The 25,640-nt window shown below is 41.3% G+C and overlaps 3 protein-coding genes across 7 annotated transcripts in view; 1 reads left to right on the top strand and 2 right to left on the bottom strand.

The window, feature by feature from the left end:
• On the top strand, positions 1-21,740 carry tdrd9 (tudor domain containing 9). Its single transcript, XM_030443395.1, has 35 exons — positions 1-239; positions 5,403-5,479; positions 5,602-5,669; positions 6,145-6,366; positions 7,339-7,461; positions 7,657-7,737; positions 7,834-7,998; positions 8,088-8,191; positions 8,276-8,395; positions 9,302-9,386; positions 9,466-9,523; positions 9,625-9,729; positions 9,810-9,907; positions 10,006-10,137; positions 10,880-11,042; positions 11,186-11,249; positions 11,371-11,434; positions 11,543-11,581; positions 13,721-13,774; positions 14,623-14,739; positions 14,864-14,971; positions 15,067-15,167; positions 15,259-15,429; positions 15,948-16,059; positions 16,169-16,384; positions 17,340-17,429; positions 17,511-17,768; positions 18,333-18,500; positions 18,982-19,052; positions 19,151-19,257; positions 19,466-19,562; positions 19,641-19,779; positions 20,233-20,351; positions 20,803-20,875; positions 20,985-21,740. Exons 1-35 carry the CDS (start codon positions 115-117, stop codon positions 21,081-21,083), a joined length of 3,993 nt encoding a protein of 1,330 aa, XP_030299255.1. The 5' UTR covers positions 1-114; the 3' UTR covers positions 21,084-21,740.
• On the bottom strand, positions 1,069-4,354 carry rd3l (RD3 like). Of its 3 annotated transcripts, none has more exons than XM_030443407.1 (3): positions 3,864-4,354; positions 2,666-2,999; positions 1,069-2,021 (listed from the first exon to the last, which is right to left on the bottom strand). In XM_030443407.1, exons 2-3 carry the CDS (start codon positions 2,977-2,979, stop codon positions 1,655-1,657), a joined length of 681 nt encoding a protein of 226 aa, XP_030299267.1. In that variant the 5' UTR covers positions 2,980-2,999; positions 3,864-4,354; the 3' UTR covers positions 1,069-1,654. The 3 variants fall into 3 exon arrangements, with proteins under 3 accessions (XP_030299267.1, XP_030299266.1, XP_030299265.1); XM_030443406.1 differs by having other exon boundaries at positions 2,666-3,007; XM_030443405.1 differs by having other exon boundaries at positions 2,666-4,354.
• rtn1a (reticulon 1a) overlaps positions 21,552-25,640 on the bottom strand; it is a 22,935-nt gene continuing 18,846 nt past the window's right edge. For 2 of the 3 annotated variants that reach the window (XM_030443399.1, XM_030443400.1), the window contains exons 2-7: positions 24,834-25,041; positions 24,588-24,726; positions 24,370-24,439; positions 23,991-24,037; positions 23,841-23,899; positions 22,031-22,407 (exon numbers count right to left, since the gene is read on the bottom strand). In XM_030443399.1, coding sequence (XP_030299259.1) covers positions 22,365-22,407; positions 23,841-23,899; positions 23,991-24,037; positions 24,370-24,439; positions 24,588-24,726; positions 24,834-25,041 — 566 coding nt within the window. In that variant the 3' untranslated portion in view covers positions 22,031-22,364. Of the gene's footprint in view, positions 22,408-23,840; positions 23,900-23,990; positions 24,038-24,369; positions 24,440-24,587; positions 24,727-24,833; positions 25,042-25,640 lie in introns of all 3 variants that reach the window. The other variant, XM_030443398.1, reaches the window with a different exon arrangement.

A 25,640-nucleotide genomic window follows, 5' to 3' on the forward strand; every position in this document is an offset into this window, starting at 1 on the left:
ACTTTCCTCACGCGCGTCCATCTTCTACTCATCTCGCTAGTCCGGTGAAGAAGGAGGAGAAGACGGATAATTAAAAAAAAAAAAAAAAATACAGTTAATTTGAACACCTGCAAGATGAAAAAAGTAACTGCAGAACAAATTAAGAATTGGTTCACCTCGGGTGCGACCTTCGCTTCAATTAAAATCACCCAGGAGGTAGTGAAAAGACCACTTGACGAAACGCCCTCGAAAGAAACAAGGTGAGTTTAAGCTAGCTAGCCACGTGGTGTACAATGTCCCAATGTCACTTTCGTTGTAGCTACAAACTCCTGTTAATGTACAATAAATAAAAACGTACATAAAGGTTTTAGGATGGCAGCCTGTGTGGGTGCAGAGTTTTAGCAAACACCTGGTGAAGTTAAGTCCAATTAACTGCATTCCTTAAAGAGAATTTGTCTCAATGTAAGTTAATGCTAAATGTTTATGTAGAAAACACTTAAGCATTTTATATGGCTACAACAGGCTACATTAGATAAGATTAAAGCATGAACCATTATGGAGGCTTAATATTCAGGAATATTGCTTATTCATGGTAAAGATATTGGGTCAAAAAATACCAAAATCAGCTTAAACACCATGCATTTTTAATTTTCATAACTGTACAATTTCCAGGTTTTTCCTACTTCCTTGAAATAAAAGACGGAAGACTAGGGCAGCTTGGTATGGTTAAAAAAAAAAAAAAAAGCTTCTTAGTTTTACTTAAAACAACTAAATGATGTCAAATTTTTTGGGGGGTGCCTGAGTACCAAACAAGCATGCCTTCTGACATCTGGAGAACAACATCTGTAGGCCAGGGCATCTCTGCAGAACTACAATACCTCTTTATAGGGCTATTTTGTCACACTTTTGACCTTTATCAAAAAATGTCACCATCCTGCAATTAGATATTGCATTAAGCCACACTGAATATTGGTTGGATTCCATTATTTGTTTATCCCTACTGAGGACATGACCTCAGTGTTTCCAGACCTCACTTTTGTGTTTCAAACCTGGGGGTGATTAAACAATCACTAGACGAGGCCAAAAAAACGTCTTTGACACAAATGATGTTTATTTTTGTGTTTTCCACAGTCTTTGCTATTTGTATTGGTAAATACTTGACAGTTTTACCTACCTTACTGTTCAGATGCAACAGTTTGAGAAGGGAACATGACTCTTTGGTTAAACCGCTCCACACCTAAACTTTTTTATCTTGAATAAAAAGCAGTCCAAGTAGACATTGCCCCGCTTAAAACTCAAGTCACAAAGGCTGGGATGTATTGATCCAAGTCATCTGTCCTTGTGGTATCACTCTCTCTACTTGACAGCAAACCTTTTTGAAAAGCATACTAAACTGTACACAGTGTAACGCATTTGTAATCTGGACTAAAGATAAACCATTGTCCATGAATTAGCCTAGGAATTGGCAAGAGCAGGCGAGAAACTAGTTGTTTCTATGAAATGGTTCTATGCATGGTCCACCTAGCCTAATCTTCACATTTTTGTCACAAGCTAGGATATATCTACAACTAATACAAATAATCAGGGTTTTGCATGTCATCTCCATGCTCTGGATGTGAGCTGCTTAAAGCTGGTGTGAAACAGGGTCACAGACAGTTTTGAACAGTTAGTCCTCTCACAGTGTAGTGCTGTACGCCTCAATGGGCCTGACAGGAACTGGATAGTAATATGGAAGGTCCCAGTCCCGACTGGACCCTGCAAACGAACTTGAATACCGCATGACCCGATCCACATATCCGGAGATTGTTGGGATCTCCTCCCTTGGGTGGTCTCCACAGTTGGGGACGGTGGGTGTGACAAAGGCCTGCCTCATTTTGTAGTGGCTCGTCCAAGCCTCCATCGGTTGGAGCTGTGCTGGCTGCACTGGAAGGCCGTCATCTTCATCATATTCCTTTTGGCTCAGGAAGTCTCTCAGAACCTGCTTGAAGACAGACGCCAGCTCCCAGGGCCGAATGTTGTTAGTGGCAATCACCTCACGAAACCTGCACAAGGATGGAACCAGTATAGTAATTAAACAGCTGTTCAAGTAGCAAGGATTTGCATCACTGTGTCAGCATCCCACAAATTTCTGTCTAATATTGCATAATTTAACCTCCTGAAAATGTAAAATGGGATTGGTCTTCCAGCTGTCTTGCATATTTTCCAGAATGACATTTCTTGGACTACAGTAGAGAATTTTTGCAAGTGGTACAAACATAACATGTTTAGTAAAAATGTGTTATAATGGGTAATGTGGTTATATAAACACACAGTAGTGACCCAGTGCTTAGTTTTATAGGAAATAAGTAAGTAGGTCACAGTGTTCAACCATGTATAACAGCTCTCCAACCTTTTGTTATTTTGGTAGCGTTATGGCTAGCACAGAGATGATGAGTTGAAACCCTGTAAGGCTGGATTCATTCAGCCTTACAGGGCATCCGTCACCTTCACATGTTTACACTCTACATCGCCTGCCTCCATGATGGTAACACATAATGGCTTTTGTGGCAGCCTCACTGCCTCTCTTTCCCTTTGGGTCTACTCTGCTTTGCCTGCTGTCAGGCCGTGTGTTGATGCAGTAGCAGCTAGCCACTGTTGACAGCTTACTAATGTGAGGACAGAGCACGGCATGGCTGCTTCCAAACACCTGGAGAGTATGGTGGCTGCGTGGATGGGTGGGATCTGAGCACACAGGAACTCCAGCTGGTGTAGCTCTGACGTGGGGATAAGGGTCCGTAACCTGGGGTACTTCTGGAACCAGTGGAGACCCAGGGCGCTGTGGGCAAGTCTGTGCTCCCGTTCCAGCTCCCTTGCCAGCCGCTCACGCTCTTCCACATGCCACAGGAGCTCTCTGATTAACATGCGACTGGGTACAACCCCGGAGGTCTTCAGAGGTGTCCCTTCATCTTGAGCCTGCACTCTTGAGTCTTGGGACCATTTCATCCAGCTAAAAAGAGGCATGGCAGACACAGCAGACAGCCCTGGAAAACTCAAGAAGCAAGAATTATTTTTTATTTGGATCGTGAAGCCATGAATTCCCCACAGCACCATTTTAACACTTTTGAATGTGCTAGAATATCTGTTGCTTCAAACCAAGAGTCAATCTCACAGTTGCTCTGACAACTGACAAGACAACATTACGCCATGAGAATAACTGCACAATAGCAGACAAATCAAAAACATAAAACAAAAAATCTAACAAGAAAATGAATGGTATAAAAAAGCACAAGCAAATATTAAGAAAAAATAAGGCACTAAGTCCCTGCTGATGAAATGAATGTACCTTATCATCCCTATTTCAGACAAGTCTTGTGAAAATGGGGTCACCTTTGTCGCCGCAATGACAAATGTGACATAGTTGGAACCTCAATTCTGAATATGGAAATGTTCATTCTCTTTCTAATCATAACTGTACAGCTCAGTTATAATTGATAATTTTATTTTGACAGTGAAAGATGATCACCTCATAACCAAGCTGACCTCTGGTCCATGTCTGATGGGTGCTTTGATTGCCTTCAGTTTCGAGTCAAACTCGGTGAAGGACAATATCCCAGGTGTCTGTATTAAGCTTTTTTCCCCAGACTGATGGATTCAACACAGCTTTCACCTGGGATTTAGATGGATTACAGGACCTGCAGGGTCAGAGGTCAGCCTCATCGAACACAAACTGTATGTGTGGTTTCACATATTGTACAAAAACATGTACGATATGTGAAACCACACATACAGCTTAAGTGCTCCCAAAATATACAGCACTTTAATAGCAGTCAGTTTTATAGCATTAGTAAGAAGGAATAATCACACTAACATCTGGCTGAAAATTGAAAGAAAAGATCTGTACTTACAGGTGAAAACTGCACCGCTGATGCTTTGTGAGTTATTGTGAGAAATTGTGAAAAGATGAGCTGCTTACAGAGTCCAACCTCCAGCTCCTTTTCTGCATGGGTCAGTCCATGTAAACTTCATTCCTAGCTGTCAGCTGTGTCCCTTGGTGTCAAATGCCATCGAAGGAGCACATCACGGACTGTCTCAGCAGCAATCCTCCAATGTTGAGTTTGTTGGAAGCGTTGTTCCTTTTTGTATGTCGTAGTTATTGTCTTGTCCTTATCATCCCTCCTACTGCTTCTGTCATGCAAACTTATTCCAGGAGAGTTAGTCACACACTGCTAACTGACTAAGAGCTGTCACCTCTTCTCTCCCTTCACCCCACTCTCTTCTGTGCAGTGTGCAGCTTTGTTGTAAGGTCAGCTGCTTTGTAGCTTGCACGAAACGTGTGCAATGGAGAGAAAGGAGGAGAGTGCATGTGTGTGCACGAGCCGTGGGTGTGTTGTATCTGAGCTCCTCTTAGTACTGTCAGGGTTTGTGTCTGAGAGAGGGAGCGAGAGAGGGAGAGGTAGAGCAAGATGCAGAGACAACTGGGACTGCTTTCCTGGGTACAGTGCTGTAAGGCCTGGTGGAGCTGAGGGAAAGAGAAGGCAGAGACTTGGAGCAAAGTATCAAATGCTAACTAGAAATGTGGGCAGAGCTACTGGTGTGTTGAGCCTCTGTGAACTTAATTTGGACGTTTGCCTCGCATTAGTCTCAACAGATGGAGCTAAGGAGATGACAGCAGTCAAATTCTAGTATATCAACAGTGTTACACAGTATTACATTCAGAAATAAAAGGCAGGTGTCCATATATCAGGGGTTAATGGACACCCTGCAGCCAATCAGAATCGAGTATTCCTCCAGACCATGGTATAAAAGTACTTTAAAGCTCAGCCTTTGACCTTTTAACAGTATTTATTATTTACTTATTAGTCATAATGCACTTTGGGACTTTAGCAGTTTTGCTTTTCGAGATGAAACTAACAGGTGCAAGCAAAACAGTGGTTATGGTGATTAAAAAGCTTATTTATTGCTGTGAACAATTGTCAAAGTAATTATCACAAAAAGGACAGTGAATATATTTGTGCATGTTCCTGAAATTACATTTCAAATTAAATATTTGCTGTGGTTTATTTATTTTTACATATTTTTCAAGTCTTTCCTTAGCCCCAAATCACAATTTTGCCATATAGTCTTTTTGTCCATAACTGGCTACTGTAGACCATTTTTTTGTGCCCATGACACACCAAAGGGCTGGTCAAAATATCATGGCACACCCATATTTCAGTTTTGTCAGTGCAACATAGACTCCGCATTTTTGTGTATGTCTCTGTATAAGGAAATTAATGTGTTGAAAGTACTGATGTAAATTAAAATGCATTGCCTGTTGTGTAATTGTTTATTGCAATATAATCTATGGTTGGAAAGAAATTCTACAGCACTCCTGGACTTGCTTGTTAGTTAAAAAATCAGCCTCAAAAATTATAAACTGCTTAATTGCTTTTATTTTGTTTTAGCCCATCAGAGGCTCCTGCCGAGGTCAGCCAACAAAATGTGAAATCTGATGGAGGGTGCTTCAAAAAACCAGAAGGGAGTGAGTATCACACTTGGTTGGCTTTTCTAATACTACGTCATATTCAGTTAGATCTACAGTTATCTGCCTTCTGCCCTTATAGCTGAACGGTGCTTCTTGTTCTTTTGATTCTGTATCCTCAGGTACTGCTCCTCCTCCACTCGTCAGCTACAAGTACCCCAGCTTGCCCATTGCCAAAAGCCGAAAGGAGGTAAAATGTACCATCCATACACCACATACATCCAACCACACAGCCGGGTGTTTTGAAAGTGCACTTTCATTTTCCTAAAGTACCTTTTCTCCTGGTGATGTTTTACTGAAATTACCTCTATGTCCTCCAGATACTGGTGCACTTACGCTTTTACTGTTTGCTCAGGATGAGCTCTTGTTTTATGTTACAGAACAAGAGCCAACTTTTAAATTCACTGGTCCAATATTTCTGTTGACTAAGAAAGAGTAGTGTGTGGACATTTTAGAAGCTCATGCTGTCATTTTAAGCTGCTTTTTCTTAATGCAGAAAGTGTGGACTTTGGGTTACAAATCAGCTTAGCACATCCATCTGTTCTATAATTTCATAACTTACTTTTTTTTATTTTAGTGATATGGTACAAATGGCCAAATGGGTTTCAACTGTGCACATGTGTCTGCTCTTGTTTTATGTGTGTGCGTGTGTGTGCTGCTTCCAGCTGATTTCTCTCATAGAAAACAACTCTGTAGTCATCGTTCGAGGAGCCACAGGCAGTGGCAAGACCACCCAGCTGCCACAGTACATTCTGGACCACTACAATGAGAAAAATAACTTCTGTAACATTGTGGTCACCCAACCACGCAAAATTGGGGCCACCAGTATTGCCCAGTATGTTGCCACACAGCGGAAGTGTACCCTGGGCAGTCTGGTGGGATATCAGGTTAGTGCAACACAGAATCTCAGTTTTTTAAATGTTTCTATTATTTATTTTAGATAAAGATAGGAGAAAAAAGAAGAGACTGACACCTGTGCTAATGTCACATACCAACAGTGACACTGTCCTGACTGAAGATTGACTGGTAGTTGTTCCCCTCGCTGAAGAGTGCACAGAAATCAGTCATTGCGTCTCTTGTGTAACTTAAAAGCAGTGTTTGTATGCATGTGTTAAGAAGTGCTTCTGTGTGTGTTGTTGCCAGGATATCTCGCTGTGCTGTACAGGACTCTGAAACAGCAATTCTATTAATAACTGTTGTCTCCTCCGCTCAGTGCATACCTCTGGAGTTAAGGATGATGTCATTGACAATGAGAGAAATGATAAACAGTTCATGTTAGTAAGAGATATAATGCTCAAGTAAGACAGATTAGGTGAACATTATACACTGTATTAGTGTCTGTGTTTATTTTTTGCCAACTTGAATCATCTGTATTTGTGGTAAGAAGAAAGCTCTTTTCTTGTTACCTTTTGGTTTTTTTTGGCTTGGTTTGTGAAAGCTGTACAGCCAGATGATGGAAAGTCCTTTTCTGCTCACAGTACAAACCAAAAAGTATTCCTGAGGTCGCATAGAGGGTATCAAAGGATTTCATTGCAGGTCACTGGTGTTTTCTCCATCACCAACCAGAAATAGTCATGTTGGCATTGCAGACATTCGTTTTCAGATACAGGTGAAAGTGAGGCCTAAAGCTACTGTAGAGGAAGCAAATTGTTCACCTTTCAGGGGTGGTAAAATAAAACCTCATTGGCAGGAACTGGATTTGTCATTTAGAAATACATATCAAAAGATTCTTCAGCTGTACTGTCCTCTGTAACAAACAATAAGCAATTAACCATTTAGTCCTAAATCAAATCCACTGTAAGAGTGCAATAAAAACATAAACTTTTTTTTTAACAAAACTTTGCATATTTGTGTTTCAGATTGGCATGGAGAAGATAGCTACTGAGAACACGCGGCTCATCTACATGACTACAGAACTGCTGCTGCAAAAACTGGTTCAAGACAAGTGCCTCACAGAGTACACCCACATTTTCGTGGATGAGGTGCATAAACGGTTGATAAACACTTTATTTAGTGTGTGATATTTTTGTTGTATTATGTGTGAATTTATGTTATTGCTGCTGCAAGGGCACAGTTTCAGTTCAGTTTCAGGTTTAATTGAGGTCTATGATCTAATCAGTGATTCTTCACTACTTGGTCTATATTTAGCCATCTAACTAACTTTGCCTTTGCCCAAGGTTCATGAGCGCACTGAGGAGATGGACTTGCTCCTGCTGGTTTTGAGAAACCTGCTCAATTCAAACTCTCCGTATGTCAAGGTAATTGCGAGATCAAATAAAAGTTCCTCCTCTGTCCTCCCCCACATCAGTTGAACTCTCAATCGCAGGACCCATCTTTTTTGTTTTGTTTTTCAGATCATCCTCATGTCAGCTACCATTAACTGCAGCCAGTTTGCTCAGTACTTTGCGAGCCTAGTTCGAGGCAAGATGAGCCCGGCCTATGTGTTTGAAGTGGAGGGTTCACCCTATGCAGTCGAGGAGTTTTATCAGGATGACCTCCACAGACTGTTTCCATGCAGGGTAAGAACATGGCAAATATTTGTCAATGTTACGCTTAATCTGTATTGAAGTGAATAAGTATGAATTTTGAATGTGTGTGTGTTCATCAGTTGGAGCTGCCTCATATAGATGACCCTAACATCCCAGTGGAGATGTACAATCTTGCCGTCAGTCTCATCCAGAGCTTTGATGAAATGGAGGGCAGAGATTCCAGGTGAGGCCTCAGTATCTTGGCAAACTTGAAAGCTTTAGCATGGACACTTTAAGTTAATTATAATGTGTGTTTGTGTTTGAGCAGCAAAGCAGACGTGGGAGGAGGCATGACTTCATCAGAGCGAGGCAGCGTGCTGGTTTTCCTTCCTGGTATACACGAGATAAGATGCATGCAGGAGGCCTTGTCCAAGCTGGTCCACCGAAGGTGAGCTTTCCAGTTTTACTCTCTGTTGAATATTTAACTGTCGTTAGTTCCCTTTATTGTCTTCATCCGTTGTCTTTAAGAAAAGAGTGACACTAATACAGGGTTTGCACAAGTTCTTAAATAGTCTAAAATCCACAAATCTGAATTTTAGTCTTTAAAATCTCTTCTATAATTGATTGGATTGTGAAATTAACATTACTTCATAAAATTGCATTAACTTCACTCTTTTAATGTGTTCCTGAGATGAATTTGTATTTGACATTTGAGATTATAACAAAACTGCAAAATAAAACCAATATGGAATGTATGACCACTAATGCAATTGGCAATCTAATATGTGTTATTTACATACATTTAGTGCTTGGTTGAAGCCTGTTGAAAATGATGAATGTGAGGTCCACTGCACCTTGGCGTGTGTGTATAAAGGCATGAGAGTAGCATGAGATGTCAGAAAAACCTAAAACCACTTTAAAAATTGCAGCAAACAACTGCCATCTCCTCAATATTATTATCTATCACCCCGGGAACACCACAAAAGTCCAGCCCCAGCTTGACCCAGTCTGCGAATGACTAACTCACTAATGACTGAATTAACATTAAGTCATGTAACTCCAGTAAGCCACCACTGGATAGCACTTGGACGCCAACATTATGTAGACATCAGAAACAGAAGCGCTCCAATATTTTGTTCTTATCCTTCTGCCTCCTTTTGCTGCCAGGATGGACATGAAATAGGTCTTCAATTCTATTCATAAAAGTCTTTAAAGGTCTTAAATTGATCTTTTTCAAACTGGCAGAAATGCTGTGATAATATTAGAATTAGCATCTTTGAAATCCATAGTGCTTGTTAACCTTTGGTACTTTTGATAAATGTTTACATTATCCATAATGATGACTCTTGTTCAGATTGCAGATTTATCTTCTTCACTCCACTGTGATTCTAGAGGAGCAGAACGGTGTTTTTCAGCTCCCTGTCCCTGGATACAGAAAGGTAAAAACCATAAATCATATTCTGTGCCTTCCATGTGTTCTTCGTACCTGCTGTGTTGACAATCTGTTCATCCTAACAGGTCATCCTTTCCACCAACATTGCTGAAAGTTCATTGACTGTTCCAGATGTCAAATATGGTTAGTCAGCTTGGTTTAAACTGTTAGCTTAATGAGTATTTTGTAATCAAGTTTTATAAAAATCTTAACTGATATTGATGTGTCTTTTTTGGTTGTCACAGTGATTGACTTCTGCCTGGCCCGTCACAATGTCTGTGACCCAGACACCAATTATCAGTCTCTGCGTCTCACCTGGGCATCCAAAACCAATTGCAACCAGCGCCGAGGTACAATTCTCACAGCACAGAGCTTGTGAAGTATCTATCTATCTTTTCTTCTGTCCTTGTACATTTCCTTTCCATGCCAGGTAGGGCAGGTCGAGTGTCGAAGGGCTACTGTTACCGTCTTGTTACCAAAGAGTTCTGGGAGAATGAAATCCCAGACTACATGATCCCCGAGATGCAGGTAAGAGGATGACAGAGATTTCTCTTTCTTGTTTTTTCACTCTGCTTTGACCCTGATTTGACGATCAATCTATGCCATACTGTTTGTGTTCCTTGTAGCTTGCCCCATTGACCAAGATCATGTTGAAGGTGAAGTTGCTGGACATGGGAGATCCCTACTCGGTCCTCTCCACAGCACTGTCACCTCCCAACCTCGGTAACATAGTGAGAACAGTGCTTCAACTCAAAGAGGTGAATAAGTGCAGATTGATGACTCTTGTCTTAGAGAGCCATTAATGTCCAGTCAAGTGTATATATAATTTTTTGCTGTAATGATGTATTTGGGCGGGCAGCTGACCACCCAGCTCTGTCACAGAGTATTAGACCAGGAGCGCTCTGACAGGAGCTTTACGTCAGCCAGCGTTAGCATCGTCAAGCCTGCTAGGTGAGAGTAATGAAGGGCAGTGCTGTGTCATTATATGTTTGTGTGGGGGAAAGACAATGAAACAAATTTGTTAATTCTGGTGTTTTTCCATCGCTGACAAAATGTGTCCTATTTATTTTGCACCATCTTTAACTCTTTCTGTTATCAGAAAGCGCTTGGCAATCTTGAATATCTGTCATGTCTTTTTAACTATAAAATCAAGATCACACTACAGTAGGTCCCAAGACTGTTTGGTCCCAGTCCAAAAAAAAAGGCAGAAGACCTCAGACTAGTCTGTAAAGGCAAACAGGAATTAAGCTATCATACAGTGTGATTATTGTATTTTTAAAAAATGAATTCTTAATCAAACAGTAAAATAGTCAAGAGATAAAATAAATTCTGATTTGAGAAATGTAATTTTGGCTCAGAAAATTCATATTGCGTTCAGCCATTTTTCAAGTATTTAGATATTGAAAGTCAAAGTGTTGTTCTGAGTTTGTTTAATAGTTGAAGTGTGATATGAAAAAAAAGCCTGTTGTCCTGACATGAACTGGATATTTTGTTCTGTAGATGGGTGCACTATCTACAAAAAGTGACGGCAAGGATCAAAATAATGATGGGGAGCTAACGTTCCTGGGCCGTGTTCTGGCCCATTTGCCAGTGGACATATATCTGGGAAAGTTGATTGTCCTGGGTCACACCTTTGGCTGCCTGGATGAGTGCCTCATCATAGGTGAGCAAGGACCTCAATTACTGCATGTGCATCTGTGTACAGTTGCAGAGACGTAGCTCAGTCAACAAAGTTATCATGACTGCACTCTTTGGAAATGTGTATGCATGTCTCCAATCTATGTTTTTGTCTTCTCTTATTATCAGCTGCCGCGCAATCTCTGAAGAGTTTCTTTGCCATACCATCTATGCAGCAGCTTGCAGGTCACAGGTGAGTCACATCCTGCACTGATTGACAGGCTGCCAGGGTAGTTAATTTGTGTGTCCCATTAATGAATGTATGTACGTATCTTTTTTTTTTCTTTATGCTTTCAATTTTCTTATTCTTCCAGGAGCAAGCTGGCCTTCACGTGCGGCACACCAAGTGATTCAATAGCTTTTCTCAATGCCTTCAAGGTAACTTGCCAAGTTCATAACATATTGTGGTTGGTGTTATTTGCATATTTGCCTGATGGCTGCTGTTATTAAACCCATCCGCTCTTCCCCATTGTCTCTCATTGCTAGGCATGGCACAAAAAGAAGGGACAGCTGAGACACCCGAAGGTGAATAGAAACGCATGCACATAAAAACTATACTGTTTATAATAGGGTCAAAATACAAAATATTTTGCTATTGTTGTACAGAACCTCCTGTGATTATTTATTGTACATTATTTTCAAGATTGACATTAAAGTATTCATTATTGCTTCATCCTATTGGTAAAGAAGTAACATAACACTGTGTGAATGACATTTAGCACACCACTGTAGCTTAGAAGTTGCCAGTGGGAAGTAGATGTAGTGAATGTTGTCTCTCTAGTCCCTTTTAGTTAGAAAATGCTCGACATTTGCAGCCAGGTAAAGACTCCAATCTGCTGTCTTGTCTTTGTGAAAGGGAGGTGTAATATTCCTTCTTTTCAAAAAAGCCACCACTGGGGTAGGCGTAAAAAAGGGGTGATATAACGTGAAGCACGAAGTTGGTCGTGAACAGTGACGTACAGCATATGCGTCCAGGGTTTCCCCCCTGCCAGGCTTAAATGTCCCACTGCCAAGCTAAGCATTGTTTATTTATTTATTCAAAATAGGGTTGTATACATGAGTAATAAAGTTGCAAGCACATCTTATGGTCAACACGTGAACACATAGCGGGTCTGAGGTCAGGTGTCTTTTTCATCACCTAATACCCCACAAACCACTGCTACTGTCACTACACGCAAACTAGGCTACTTGTGATTGAACATAACGGGATGTCACAAAGAAAAGGCCAAAAAACGCAGAGACATTGAACCCGCTGGTTCACTTGTTGACCAGGAGTGCAGCGGCTTAGCCACGGCTCGATGAGGCAGCTAGCATGGATGTTAGCTTGTCGTCCGCTGCAGTGGCAGAGCAGCCTTGTCCGTGCAGTGATGGGAAACAGCGGATTTAATCAAAATTAGTTTGTGGACCAGAAATTCAGCGGGTGGCTGTACCTGACCAATTCTAGTAAGTTTTGTTTTGTTTGTTTTGTACTAGGTAAAAATATTTACAATATTAAGTGCGCTAATTTCACAGTGGTTTAGTCGTAAAATGTCGCTGTTAAATTCAGTGTTAGATAAGCTATGGTGGTAGCTGTTTTGATAAAGTCAAAGTTGCGGTTTTAGGTATGTTTTGCCAAGTCTGTCGCATCCACCTCCAACGGGCAATGCATGGATCCTTGACCAGAGCTTTTATTGAAGCTCCTTGTACTACTTATAGGCAGGATGCACTAAACGCTCATGTTGTGTCTCTCCACCATAGCACCAGCATCAATATGGCAGCAAGCAGAATGCCACATTGTTTCAAATGTAAATATAAGTCACTGATTATAATGAAATATCTATTATGAAATATCCAATAGTTAGCTTGCACTGTTTTCAAGTTGTAGACTTGTCAATCACTGCAGCATTCGGGCCAGTGATTAATATGGAGCATGAAGCCATAATTGGTGGTTTTAAATGCCTTTACTGGCTCCTGAAACACGAAATTGTCCACCAATTAACTTTTAACATTGATTTAATGCAAGGCAGTTTGGAACCACTCTAAATTCAACTACGTCGTGAATCTGTTACCGGTAGGGCACTGCCATCAGTCAGTTGCTGGCCTGTGTCAGGCCCCTGCCACAAAAAAAACATGCTTCGCTGCTGGTGGGCCGCCCTTCCAACCTATCACCAGGCTTAGCAAATATTCTGGGGGAAACCCTGGCGTCAGAAGAATATTGGCAACCTTTTCATACAAAATACCATCTTTCACAGTCCCTGTGATCTGGTTATTGACGATTCTCTCGGCTGTGATGGCTAGCATCACCCGGATCACCCGGATGAATTGATGAACTAACTGCTGTGATCGGCTGTGAGTCGCACAACAGTGCACGTCATCGACACCTCCGCCCATCTCACACAATTGGTGGGACGTTGACAACATGGATTTACATAGCAATGGAGGTAGCAAAAAGTGTACCCTCCTAGGCATCATATTGGCAGCAGTCTGTCTAAATTTGGACCTAGTCACAAAAAGGACAGCCAAATTGGCGGGGTGCTGCCTAGTATAAAAACGGCTTACTTTTCAGTTGTTTTCTTCACCTTTCTGTTCAGTTGAGTGTTAAGAATCAGCATAGCACTCTTATCTCCATGGTTTTATTTTCTTAAAGTGTGAGGTTTGTCTGTCTCTACTGCTTTCTCATCTTAGGAAGAGTTGGACTGGGGGAAAGAAAACTTCATCCAGATCAAGAAGATCAGGGAGGTATGGTGATCTAGCAGCGAGCTAAATCAAATGAGTTCATCAAGCCACATGTCAGAAGGACTTTGCCATCACCAATCCTATAGTTTAGAAGTCGAGAACATTGAACTTAACCCTACAGTTTGTTGTCATCTGTTCCCAAGAATGAAACTTGCTTCTGTTGAGCACCCAACAGTTTCTAGAGGCTTTACTGAAGTTGGTTGGCAGTCAGTAGCAGTTGTTGAGCACACATGAAATGTTTCGTCAGTGTTCTGTGAGGTTTAAATTGCAAGAATGTGGTTTATAAACAATAACTTGCCTTAAGTTAAGTCGGGAAGTACATATTATTGACCAAACTTTAAGCTTTATGACACAAGTTGATAACCGTGGCCATTTGGTTTACAAACAAAACTTTTCTCATGTATTGATAAACCACAGCTGTACATTTAGTCAAATTGTAGTTAGTTAATTAACAATTCTGGCTTTCTACAATTATGAAAACCTGATGATGAATATTGTACTGCTTTCATTTTCACAATGATTCTCTCATTTTGTTTTGTGTCAAAATGAAATGGCAATGTTTATAATACACATCATATATTACATATGTCTTTATATTAGCATATTTTTTTGTTATTATTCTAAGATACTTTTGATATTTAAAGGTCAAGGAAATCCCTGTTCAAGAAATGCATAATGTTTCTAAAGTCAAGAATTAATTCTGTGAAATACTCATGACCTCATTATTGACTGAAAATAATCATAATTATTATTTTTGCCATTATTGAACAGCCCTCAAAATGTCAAGATCAAATGGTGCCGTTTGTAAAATACTACAGCTCGGACCTCCTCAGCTTTAACTCTCTGTCCAGGTTGCTGAGCTGTATGAAGACCTGAAGAAACGTGTGTCCAGGTTCAACATGCATGTGCCAGAGGAGCCTCAATCCTTGGATTACACCAACACACACTTGCAGAAGTTCATTCTTCAGGTTAGAATCAGAGTTGCATGTTGTCTGATTTGACTGTATGAAGCTATACTGTGTACACTTTATCATCTGCTGAATATACACACCTAAATGTCAGTTTGATTTAGGTTGCACCTCCCTGTCTTAGGTGGTCATTGCTGGTGCCTACTACCCCAACTACTTCGTCCAGCAGGACATAGATGAAGACATGGCCACCAAAGAGTTGAGCGGCCATAACCCCAGAACAACAGTGATGGTCTGACACCACCATTTTTGTTTGTAATGACCATCAAGTCTTGTTTATTAAGTTGGGATTTTGTAACATAACATTGATACATGTGTTATTATCAGGTGAGGAACCTTCCTCCATACAGTTTCCTGTATTACAAGCAGCTGCAGTCACTGTTCCGCCTGTGTGGACAGGTCAAAGCCATTTTCTTTGACAGCTCAAGGTACTGAAGGCAATATTTGCAAACTTATTTTTAACCTACTCTTACTGTTCTTCAAAGAAAAAATGTCTTTTCTGTTTGTTTGTTTGCTAAGAGCCTATGTGGAGTTCTACAGGACATCCAAAGAGTCGGGGGTGCTGCCTGAGGTGTCTCTTGCCCTCCATCTTGCACAGCAGAGTCGATCCATGGAGCTGTCGGTCTACCCCACTGAACAGATAGAAAACGCAGCTGGCAACAGAAGCTTAACACACATGAAACATGGACGGTGTGGCTCTTATTCACTGTAGTTCTTTGCCTGTCTGAGTGAAATCAGTAGAATACATTTACTAAATAAATATCTTAGATTTGCTGAGTGAACAAAAAAAAAAAAAGACGGGTACAATTGTGTTGTCTGTCTTTTGGGGGCTGATTCTTGAATGTCTTTTTGGAAAGTGGAACCCCTTGCACCACAGGCTGCACTGGTCAGCGCAGCTCCACTGAGCCTTAATGTAATCTGACATCCTCGCACTCCGCATGACTCCCTCCAGCCCTCACTTGGACTCGGGCAGGGGAGGTTTTAGGCGGAGACAGCACCAGCATGGTCCTCCCTCTGGGACGTGGGAGATGGGGTGACATTTATTGGGGGCACTTTGTTAGCTATCCAATAATGATATAGCTCACCAAATATTCTCACGTATTATTTTCACCTGTTTTCCACCTCGCTCGTGTCAAGTGTGTGGGCAATGAAATTAAACATGCTCGTAACATTAAAGTCTCATTCTTGGTGTGCTTTTTGCTGTGCAGGGTGAATGTAGACTTCCAGAGCCAGTCTGTCTACCCACTGGATGCATTTAGCAGGGATCTGGACCCAGACGAACTCCCACCCAGCCGCTTGTTTGTGGTCAACGTCACAGAGGTCAGTCTGTTATGTTTAACAGAGCTGAATTTCAACAGTTAATCTTATTTTTGACTAAATTACTGAATCTCTAATGGCTGTATGCTCTCATAACTGATCTCTGCTGCAGGTGTTAGATGTGGGTCATTTTTGGGGCTTCCAGGCAGATGAAGCAAGCTTAGAGAAGCAGCGCCATCTAACAGCAGAGATAAACAAACGCACACTGCATCCTGTAACAGTGATGCTCTATCCCAATCTGCTGTGTCTGGCTCCATACTCTGAGGTCAATGACCAGAGCTTGTACTACCGTGCAAAGATCCTGCACATCCGTGGCAACAAAGTGGAGGTAAATATGTTCACCTGATAAATTTTCTAATGTCAAATGTCCTTGTCAGATTTTGTTTAGATCTTTTCCCAGTATCCCTCACATGATTATGGTGTGGTAGGGTATGCTGAATGGCTTTCACATTCTTTAGAATTGAGTGTCAAGTGTTGCTGATCAAGAAATTGAAACTTTTAAGAGTAAAAAAATTATGTGTATCCCAATGCTATGGCCTTTTTTAATCACCAGATCTCAACCCATTTGAACACCTATGGTAGATTTTGGACCAATCTCTGAGACACTCACTCATCAAAATCCTTCACCCTCCAGTAGAGTTCTGCAGACTTGTAGAATCAATGTCTAGGTGTCCTGTCAGAATATAGTAGGCTTTAGACACAAAGATGTTTTTTCCCCTTCGAAGTATCACTGTGTCTGTATTTTGTACTTATGTAGACAAGTGAGCATTTTGAATAAAAAAAAAAACCCCAAAACTCAAAAAAAAAAATTCAACTGATATCAACATACACTGACATGCCACTTTAAAAACTGACTTCATCGTCAACCTCTGACAGTGACTGCGCTTGCATAATATTCCACTTTTTTCCGATGATCAAAATAAGGGTAATGTAAATACCATATTGCATTTGGATATTCTAAATGACTCTGTCTGATCAGAAGGAGAAACTCACCTGCTTTTAGACATCATGAAAGACAAATGCAAAAATTTTGTGATGCAGACTTTATCAAAAAGGCAGTAGAACAAATAAATGCGGGAGAATTTTGTTTATTAATCACATGGCTGCATGTAAATGGGAATACTGGTGAAATATTAATTTCCATTCCAGCTTTGAAGAAATAACAACTTTTTGGGGATATGGGCCAAAAACCTGGAATATTGTCTGTATGTAAACATAGCCAGTGTGATAAGCATTGCTGATGTTATTTCATGTACCAGAGCTTATGATCTGTTTTCCTGCAGGTGTTCTTCTTGGACTTTGGCAACACAGAGGTTGTTGCCAGCAGCAGCCTCAGAGAGATCCCTTCTGAATTCCTGTCTTACCCATTCCAGGTAGCTATACCTGACACCATTTGTCAGAGAAATAATGCACACTTGTCTGTTTCACTCACAAACCTCTGCTTATGGTTTCAGGCCAAGGAGTTCCAAGTGGCTGGACTGCGCCCTTCAGCCCAGTCCATCATCCTGGGGAGCCAGTGGAGCAGCCAAGCTCGCAACTGTTTCATCACACTGGTGAAGGACCGCTCGCTTCTTGTGTCGCTGTACTCCATCCAGCACGGCATCAGGCGTGTGCAGGTGCTCATCAACACAGAGACAAAAAACACCAGCGTGGTCGACATCTTGGTGCAAAAAGGACATGCTGTGAAGGCTGAAGAAGGCTTAGATTCCAAGGTGAGACAATAGTTTCGAGCTCAGTTTGTGAAAATCAGTCACCTGTCGTACACATCCCCTGCAGGCTTCAGAGTTGCATCATTAAAAATGGTTATTCCCTTCTTTTGAGAAGGCAGTGGCTGTGGTCAGCTTGAATTCACGTTTCAAGTTCCCAAGGGTCCTTGAAATCCATGAAAGTTTGTGGATTTTAAGGGAAAAAAATTACGCCCTTGATAGTTTTTGAAAACAGACATAGATATTGGTCATTTTAAAAGGTTTGGATTGATTATATTTTATTCAAAAATAAATTTTAATAACATTTTTTTTACCTGCAGTTATTGTTGCATGTGCCACCTGCCTTGAGAAAGTGTGACCAGTTCTCATTATAAACATTTTCAGTGTTGTAACGGTAAATATCAAACTATGTTGTAAACTGATATTTTTCTAGTAGATGTTGTGGTTGGCTGCTGTGAGCAGCAAGATTAATCATGAAGTTGGTTTTGGGTTTTCTGGCCCAAGCTGGCTGTAAAACATCACAAGAAACCCTTCTCAGTCTAGATGTTTTATTTTTGTGTGGTCTCGCAGCAAAACCACGAGGAACTGATGTCACTGTTCAAGGACTTGGAAACGGGTAGTTATGTCCCCAACACTGTCAGCAACAGCTGGAGAGATCGCAAGAAAGAGGAGAAGGTGCTCATTGACCACCTGCTCAGCCACTTTTCCATGAGCCGCCAGTCCTACGCCAAGACAAAGGCAAGATACACTGTAGCTTAAAGAACATGTTCATTTTATATTGTACTGGAATCTTAAATAGTCAGATCATTTTTGATTGCGTAGCCGTTTGCAAAAAGGGTTTATAAAGTGCTTTACAAATCTAAAGAAACACAGTAACAAGGGTTAATAACAGTAAAATATCAATCAATTAACAGAAAGCCTTTAGACTAAGTAAGGTTTCAAGAGAGAATTAAAATAGGACCAAGTCTCTGAGAAGCTTATAATTTTGGGAATAGGTAATGATGGCGTCACTTCTGTGCTTTCTGTTGCTCTCACCTTGTCCAGGAGGTGGAGCCATTTCAGTGGCTTGGTTCATGTGTTCACACAGAGGCACACCCATTCTGTCTGATAGGCAGAACAATGACATCAGGCTGACTGAAGCATTGAATTGCAATAACCGATGTATGCATGATTACGTCATTTCATGTGTCTGACTGTCGCCTTCCTTCTGACACCACAGATTCGCCTGCGTGGACCAAACAGTCCTTTTCAGACAACCTTCCACAGCTTGAGCCACAATTTCTTCTACAAGTAAGCATTATGTCTGCCAAGAGCAAATTAGACATAAAGGTTGCGAATGCACCCCATCCCCCCTCCTCATTTCTTATGGGTGTGTGCTCCTCCTGCAGGACGGTGTCTATCAACAGCAGCATCAGCTCCTTGGCCATGAATGAGAACCCTCACTACAAACATCAGAGGATGCTGGTGGCTGGAAATGTGTCAGTCAACGCCACAGGTACTAGATGCAATACCTCCTCATAAATGCAAGCTCACGGGCATACATTCACAGCTTAAAGCTCCAGTAATCAATGTTTTGTATTAACAATGGATCAGATGGCTATATGATTTAGAAAGGAGTTGTTTGAGGTAGTACTATCGTCAACAACATTCTATGACTGTATACATTTTGGGCTGCAAGTTTTAAATGTGTGTTTGTGTTGCAGGGTCACATATTCTACTGAAAGATACCTCCTTCATGCCAGACATCCCTGGACTGCCTGCACTTGTCACGATGCTCTTCACTCCCATCATGGAGTTACGGTCAGTCAGTCAGTTAGACACTCTTTAAGGCATCAGATGAAAACCCCATGTTAATATTTTTTCCTCATTTGTTTGTAGCACTGACGAAGAGAGAACCTGCTACACTGGTGCCCTCTGTGGTCTGGGCTGGAACAGTCAATCACAGGAGGGCATCCTACCTGAGCATGACATCGAACTGACCTTCGATGTGAAGTTTGACGTTGAAGACATCACTGAGGTGAGACAGATTTGTTGTTACTGCTGTGATAAGGTAGGCAACCTGGGTTATTATATCCAGCCATTTTCATATTTCAGGTTTTAGATATTTCTTTTTTTCAGTTTCATGAAAATTATTCATTTAGTTAACATGTTTCAGTGGGCTCAATATATTATTTGGTTCTCAGACTATAGCAGTAATTAGTTTGACTAAAATATTGATTTCACTGTATATATCCAGAGATTCTTTGCCTCTCTGAAAAGACTCTCGGTCCCTGTGTCGGGGGTTGGATTTAAAAACATTTGTCTGCCTAATAAATATCTAGCTTTTTGTTCTCGGATGTGCCAAAAATGGTCAGGAAAAAAAACAAGTTTTGTAATGGAAATCAGTGGTAGCCATTTTGAATGCCACTGTTGCATGATATAGTATTCTTTTTTGTGTATTACTGATTAGTTCTCTGTTTTTCTTTTTCAGATAAATGCTTTGCGAGTGGCTGCGAACCGTATCTTGTGTGAAGGCGCCGGTGGCACTTTACATCAGTGGCCTGCTGAAATGGTCAAACTGCAGGAGGATTGCCGAGACCGCCTCACGAGGTAATTTATACACCCACAGATATAATTTTTCCACTTAGACCAACATTATGTAGAAATTGGCATTATGTGCGATTTTGTGTCCCCCACAGTTTGAGTGCAACGCCACAGTTGTAAATACAAATCCCAGGTCTGTAACAATTTGTCAGATGTAATGTGGTGCTAACCACAAACAAAACTCATTACATAATAACAATGACATGTGGAAACTTGTATATTGAAGTAAACATGTATGTAATGCTGTGATCCTACCCTCTCACTGAAGTTACATAGTTCAGAAACAAGTGATGGGGCAGAGTGGCTGAGATGGACACCATTCACCATATTATTACACTGTACCATCAAAATGATTTTTTTAAGCTGTTATTTTAAGGTAAAAAAAGTTAGAAAATGTTGCATTAAAGTTTGAAATGTGCATGCATTTATTGAGCTGTTTCTATGTTATGTAATGCAGACTGTTCACAAGGTCACCAGCAAGGGAAGCTATAATGCCGATGTACTACAAGAACCCAGAGAAATGGAACCAGGTATTGTACACCTGCGTCAATTGGTACTTTTCATTAGATTTTTGCCCTGTCATATGCTGTTCTCTGAACATATTTTAGATCAAAGTGTTGTTGTGTATTGAACCTACAGCTGGACCCTGCTCTGAAGATGGACATTGTGGACCCAGCAGCCAAGAAGACCAGAGGTGTTCTTTTCCTGCTGCATCCTGTTGCTCTCCTCAACGGCTAAAAAAAAGCCACTGGCCGTCCACTTTATTTTTTTTACACTGTTTTTGTTGACAGTGGTTCTAAAGCTGTACTGTGTTTTAATGTATTTATGTTTAGAGTATATATTTTAAGTTAAGTTAAAACGGTACTGTTGCTTTCAGTGGGTTAGGGGTTCAGTGAGCAATTAAAAATAGTTGTTTGCAACAGATGAGGCTTGTCATTCTGTCTCCATTCAAACATGGTCTCATTATGACCCCAGAGTCAAGTTAAATTTGTCACCACAGCACACACACAGAACTCATACTACCAGATGAGGTGTCTCTGTGCCAGAATTCATTGGCTTATATTTATATCTCATCATTCTAGGTCTCCCATCCAAAGTGTTATCACCTCAAACTTAGCTGTGGTGTCATACACAAACGCATCTTCAGCCACTTCCAAGCTGTCTTATGAATGTGAAGTCGTCAGTAAAGTGGCTGAGGAGATCTTATACATCAAGGTACATTTATTTTTCTTATTCTTGTAATTAAATACATAGTGTAAGTGCAAATAGTTAAAGAGTCCAGGGTCTAAAGAACTACAGAGTATAGTTGAACATAGTACAAAGTTGGACAGTTATTCAAACAAGCTAAATATCACCAGATACTCCTTGTCTTCATAGTAGTTGTACAACAGTACCTAAAACATGAGCGAGTGTATTGTTCCTTATGGTTATACAAAAGCAAAAACCCTACAATTACCACATCTAAGACGCATATTGTTAAATTATGTTGTGCTTGGAAACACCAAAAGGAAATCATTTTTGATATTTATATATATTGACATAGACTGAGAGAAGCCCTGTCTGCTAACTCAGAAACATGAAGCAGTATTTAACATTGGCAGCAGAGCACGTCTGAGGGCATTTAGCTTTTTTGTGCCAACCGTACAGTTTGTGGTAAGCACTGCAAAGCAAAAACGTAGCGTGACTTAAAAACTGCACAAAAGATATCAAATATTTATTTACCCAAGGCTCGACTTCATGCACTTTATAATAAGCAACACAAAAAAGTCAGTTTCTTCTTTTGTTTTTTGAGTTGTGTACTTGTCTACCTAGAAACAGGATTATGTACGTGACGGTGTGTGTTAGTGTTAAGACTGCTATGGACAGGGTGAAAGGCTTTCTCCAGTGGATGCTTTTAGAGAACACCAAGATGACATAGCACTACGCCCCACAGATGACGACCAGGCTTTTTCAACGGTGAGCGAGCTGCCTGACTCTGAGCTGGACTGGACTGTCAGCGTTGCCACGAGACAGACAGGTCTACTCCTCCTTTCTCTTGGCACCGGGGATCTTCGCTTGGATCCTGGACAAAGAAAACAGGCTTTAATACCACATGTCCAGAGAAATATTTGTTCTAGATTAAGTTGTGCTCATTCTTTGCTTTTTATGGCACTCCATAGATGAACATGTCAAGTGTTACCAAAATTGGCAAGAGGACGGTGGTCAGTTTGTCCATATACTGCAGGCAGACAGTTCGCATCAGCTGGACCTTTAGACACCTACAATTTTCACTGAGTTTTCTTGGCTTACCACAGAGATGATAAAATAGACTAGTCAGTCTCAGCCCATTGACATGACTTTTCTACAACGCTGATCCACTCTCACCTTGTGCAACATGTAAGCATCTATAGCCTTATATTCTAATGCATTTAAAATCAGATTTGATGGTCCACACAATTTAGTACTTTTATGAATTAAAAGGTTCAGTGTGTAGGAGTATCTAGTGGTATGGTCGCAAATTGCAACCAAAAGAAGAAACCCTTGGTTTATCTGCTCTGGGCTACAGCAGACAGCAACATGGCAGACTCCATGAAGACCCTGCTGCTCACTCCAAATTTAATGGCTCATTCTACAGTATGGAAAACAATGATTATTAGTTTGAGGAGATTAAACACTAATGAAAATATTTGAATACATTTACAACATTCATTTAAATAACTTGTAATGTTCTTTGGCGTGTCATACAGACGCACAAGTTAACCTTTATCGTCTGTGTGATGGGCACAGCCTTCCTGCCAGAAAGTCTTACAGGACATGACAAAACATGAATATTTGATGCCCTGGGAATGAACCTGCCCGAGTTAGTGCACTGGTTGGCTGCTATGGATAGGTGCTGCACAGCGACTTAACACAACATTAAGTTACTGTGCTACCAAGAAATCATGTTCATCCTATGAACAATGCTGTGTAAGTTATATTTTTTTCACAAACGTACCTTTGCTTATAATATGTTGGGTTCATATTAATGTATTTAACACATTTACATTTTTGGAAAGTAAAAAAAAAGTTAAATATTGTCAAGCAAGTTGGTAGCACCCTCCAAGGTTCACAGACCACCCAGTTTATATTACATTTCTGCCCCTTAATCTTTCACACTGGACCCTTTAGCTCACAAGTTGGAAGGTTTGCTGAGCTCAAATAGTCTTTCAGCAGCACCCTGCTCCACACCTTCACAGTTACAAACAGAAAACCTGCCCAGTACAACTGCAGTCTTATCTGCAGGCCACTGAGCAGCTCAACTGCAGGAGGAGCAGTGAAGTGCACATCAGAGGCTCAATCAAGCACTTAACCAGTTTGCATCAGACATTAATTAAATACAAAAATGCTGCATCCGATCATGATGAAATACGTTTTTGAGAACAGCATGCACCGCTTGATGTTCCCTTGTGCTCAGACTTGGTGCATTTGTTCATATATATCTAAAGTGGACTTTGGACATGAATGGCAAACACTCACTTCCCCACCACCGAGTTGACCTGGGTCCGTATTAGTCCCACGTACTGATCAATCTGTGCCTGAAAGCAGAAGGAAAGTCAGATTGTAAATATTGGACAGCATTTCCTAAACCAGGCTGGACTTGAGATATCGTGATGCTCAGATTCCTACCTGATGTTTCTCATAGACCACAGGCATGGTGAACATGGAGACCACGGCTGTAGAGGCATGGAGAAAATAATGACTCATGTTAAAGTATTTTGACCTGCAGCAGGAATATGCTCAAACAGGAACACACATGTGTGCGCACTGCAGGGCTCCCAACACTTATCTAATGTACACTGGAAAAGTAAACAGATACTGTTGACGTTCAACTGAAATAAGCATCTGCTCATTAATGTTGTACAGCTCTGTTCATCGAATCCTCTGAAAATGATTGAGCTTCTGATGCACAAAAGCATAAGATGCCGGAGTGCGAGTGAGTCAACTGCTGTGTTTGGGAGTTTATTGGAGTTAAAATGGAGCTGAGCGAGAAATGGGATGACCTCACCTAGGATGAGCAGCGTCAGGCCGTTGAAGAGAGCGCCCACATAGGTCAGCAGCCACATCAACACAGCAAACTGAAACAAACAGACAAGACATTTTAATCTTTGTGGCTGCATTTCTGACTGTTTATCACCAGGCTGTGTTAGTCATGAACGCCCTTCTAGTGGCCCCCAGAGGATGAGCTGAAAAAAACTGTAGGTGAGTGAAGGTGGTTGAGCAAACCTTCAAGGAGTCCACCAGATCTTGCACGAGGAACAGCCGGCGGAGCTCCCTCATACAGGTGTTGGTGTACAGCAGGATTTTGTCGGCATATTTACTAATCTGGTCCTGGGATAGAGCAATTTCCATCTCCAGGTAGGATCTGGCAACAAACACAGGATCAGAAACACAGACAAGACCCCTCAGTAAGTAAATGCCAGAGACCTTTCAATGAAATCCATGAACCGTCCCATTCATCAGTCTACTCACTTGAAAGGATGTCCCTCATCGGTCTTCTGCACAGCCTGCAGCACAGACTTGTAGATCCTGAAGCTGATGGTGGCAGAGAGGGCTGCCAGGGCTAAGTAGGCTCCGACACTGACCACGCTGAACTGGGTCAGGGAGAAGAGGAGCAGAAGCACGCTGCTGAACACGGCCCCCGACTGCTTCACATTCCTCCAGTAGAGCAGGTCAATCGCTGTAGGGTCAGAGGGGGACAGAAGAAGGACAAATAAAGGTTAGGATGACTTGATCACTTGCTCTGTGACATGTAGGCCCGCTCGGCATCAGTGGACGTATCCTTTTCAAAGTGGATTAGGCTGCCGCTGCTGCGCACTACACACCACACATTTGGGTCAAATATCTGGAAGCTGTTCACAACTGGACGTCCTCAGAGAGCTTCGGCTGTCACGTGATCCTGTTTTAACCCAGCTTCCTAACCTAGCTTTTCATTAGGTTAGAGTGAGCTGAAGGTGTCTGAGTGACGATTCCTCAGTTCAGTTCCTTTACTCCTATTTATAGAGCGACCTTTGAAGATGATAATAGCTGACTCTCAGTTGTCGAGCAAGTGCCTCCCTCTGTGTAGCCAAACTCTGGGCATGTGGGACTTAATATTTACATCTGACGTGTACTTTTCGTCACCGGCACCTGGTCTGATCTCACACGTATACAAACATACATACATACGAACAGGCAGGGGGAGCCATATAACCCCTGCACCAGCTGCTCTTGGAGCAGAATTAATGATTGACCTATAGCTCGGTGGAGGCAGTGGCAGAAATAGAAGCACTATCAGCA

Source organism: Sparus aurata, chromosome 16 (assembly GCF_900880675.1).
Source record: "Sparus aurata chromosome 16, fSpaAur1.1, whole genome shotgun sequence".
Classification (NCBI taxonomy): Eukaryota; Metazoa; Chordata; class Actinopteri; order Spariformes; family Sparidae; genus Sparus; species Sparus aurata.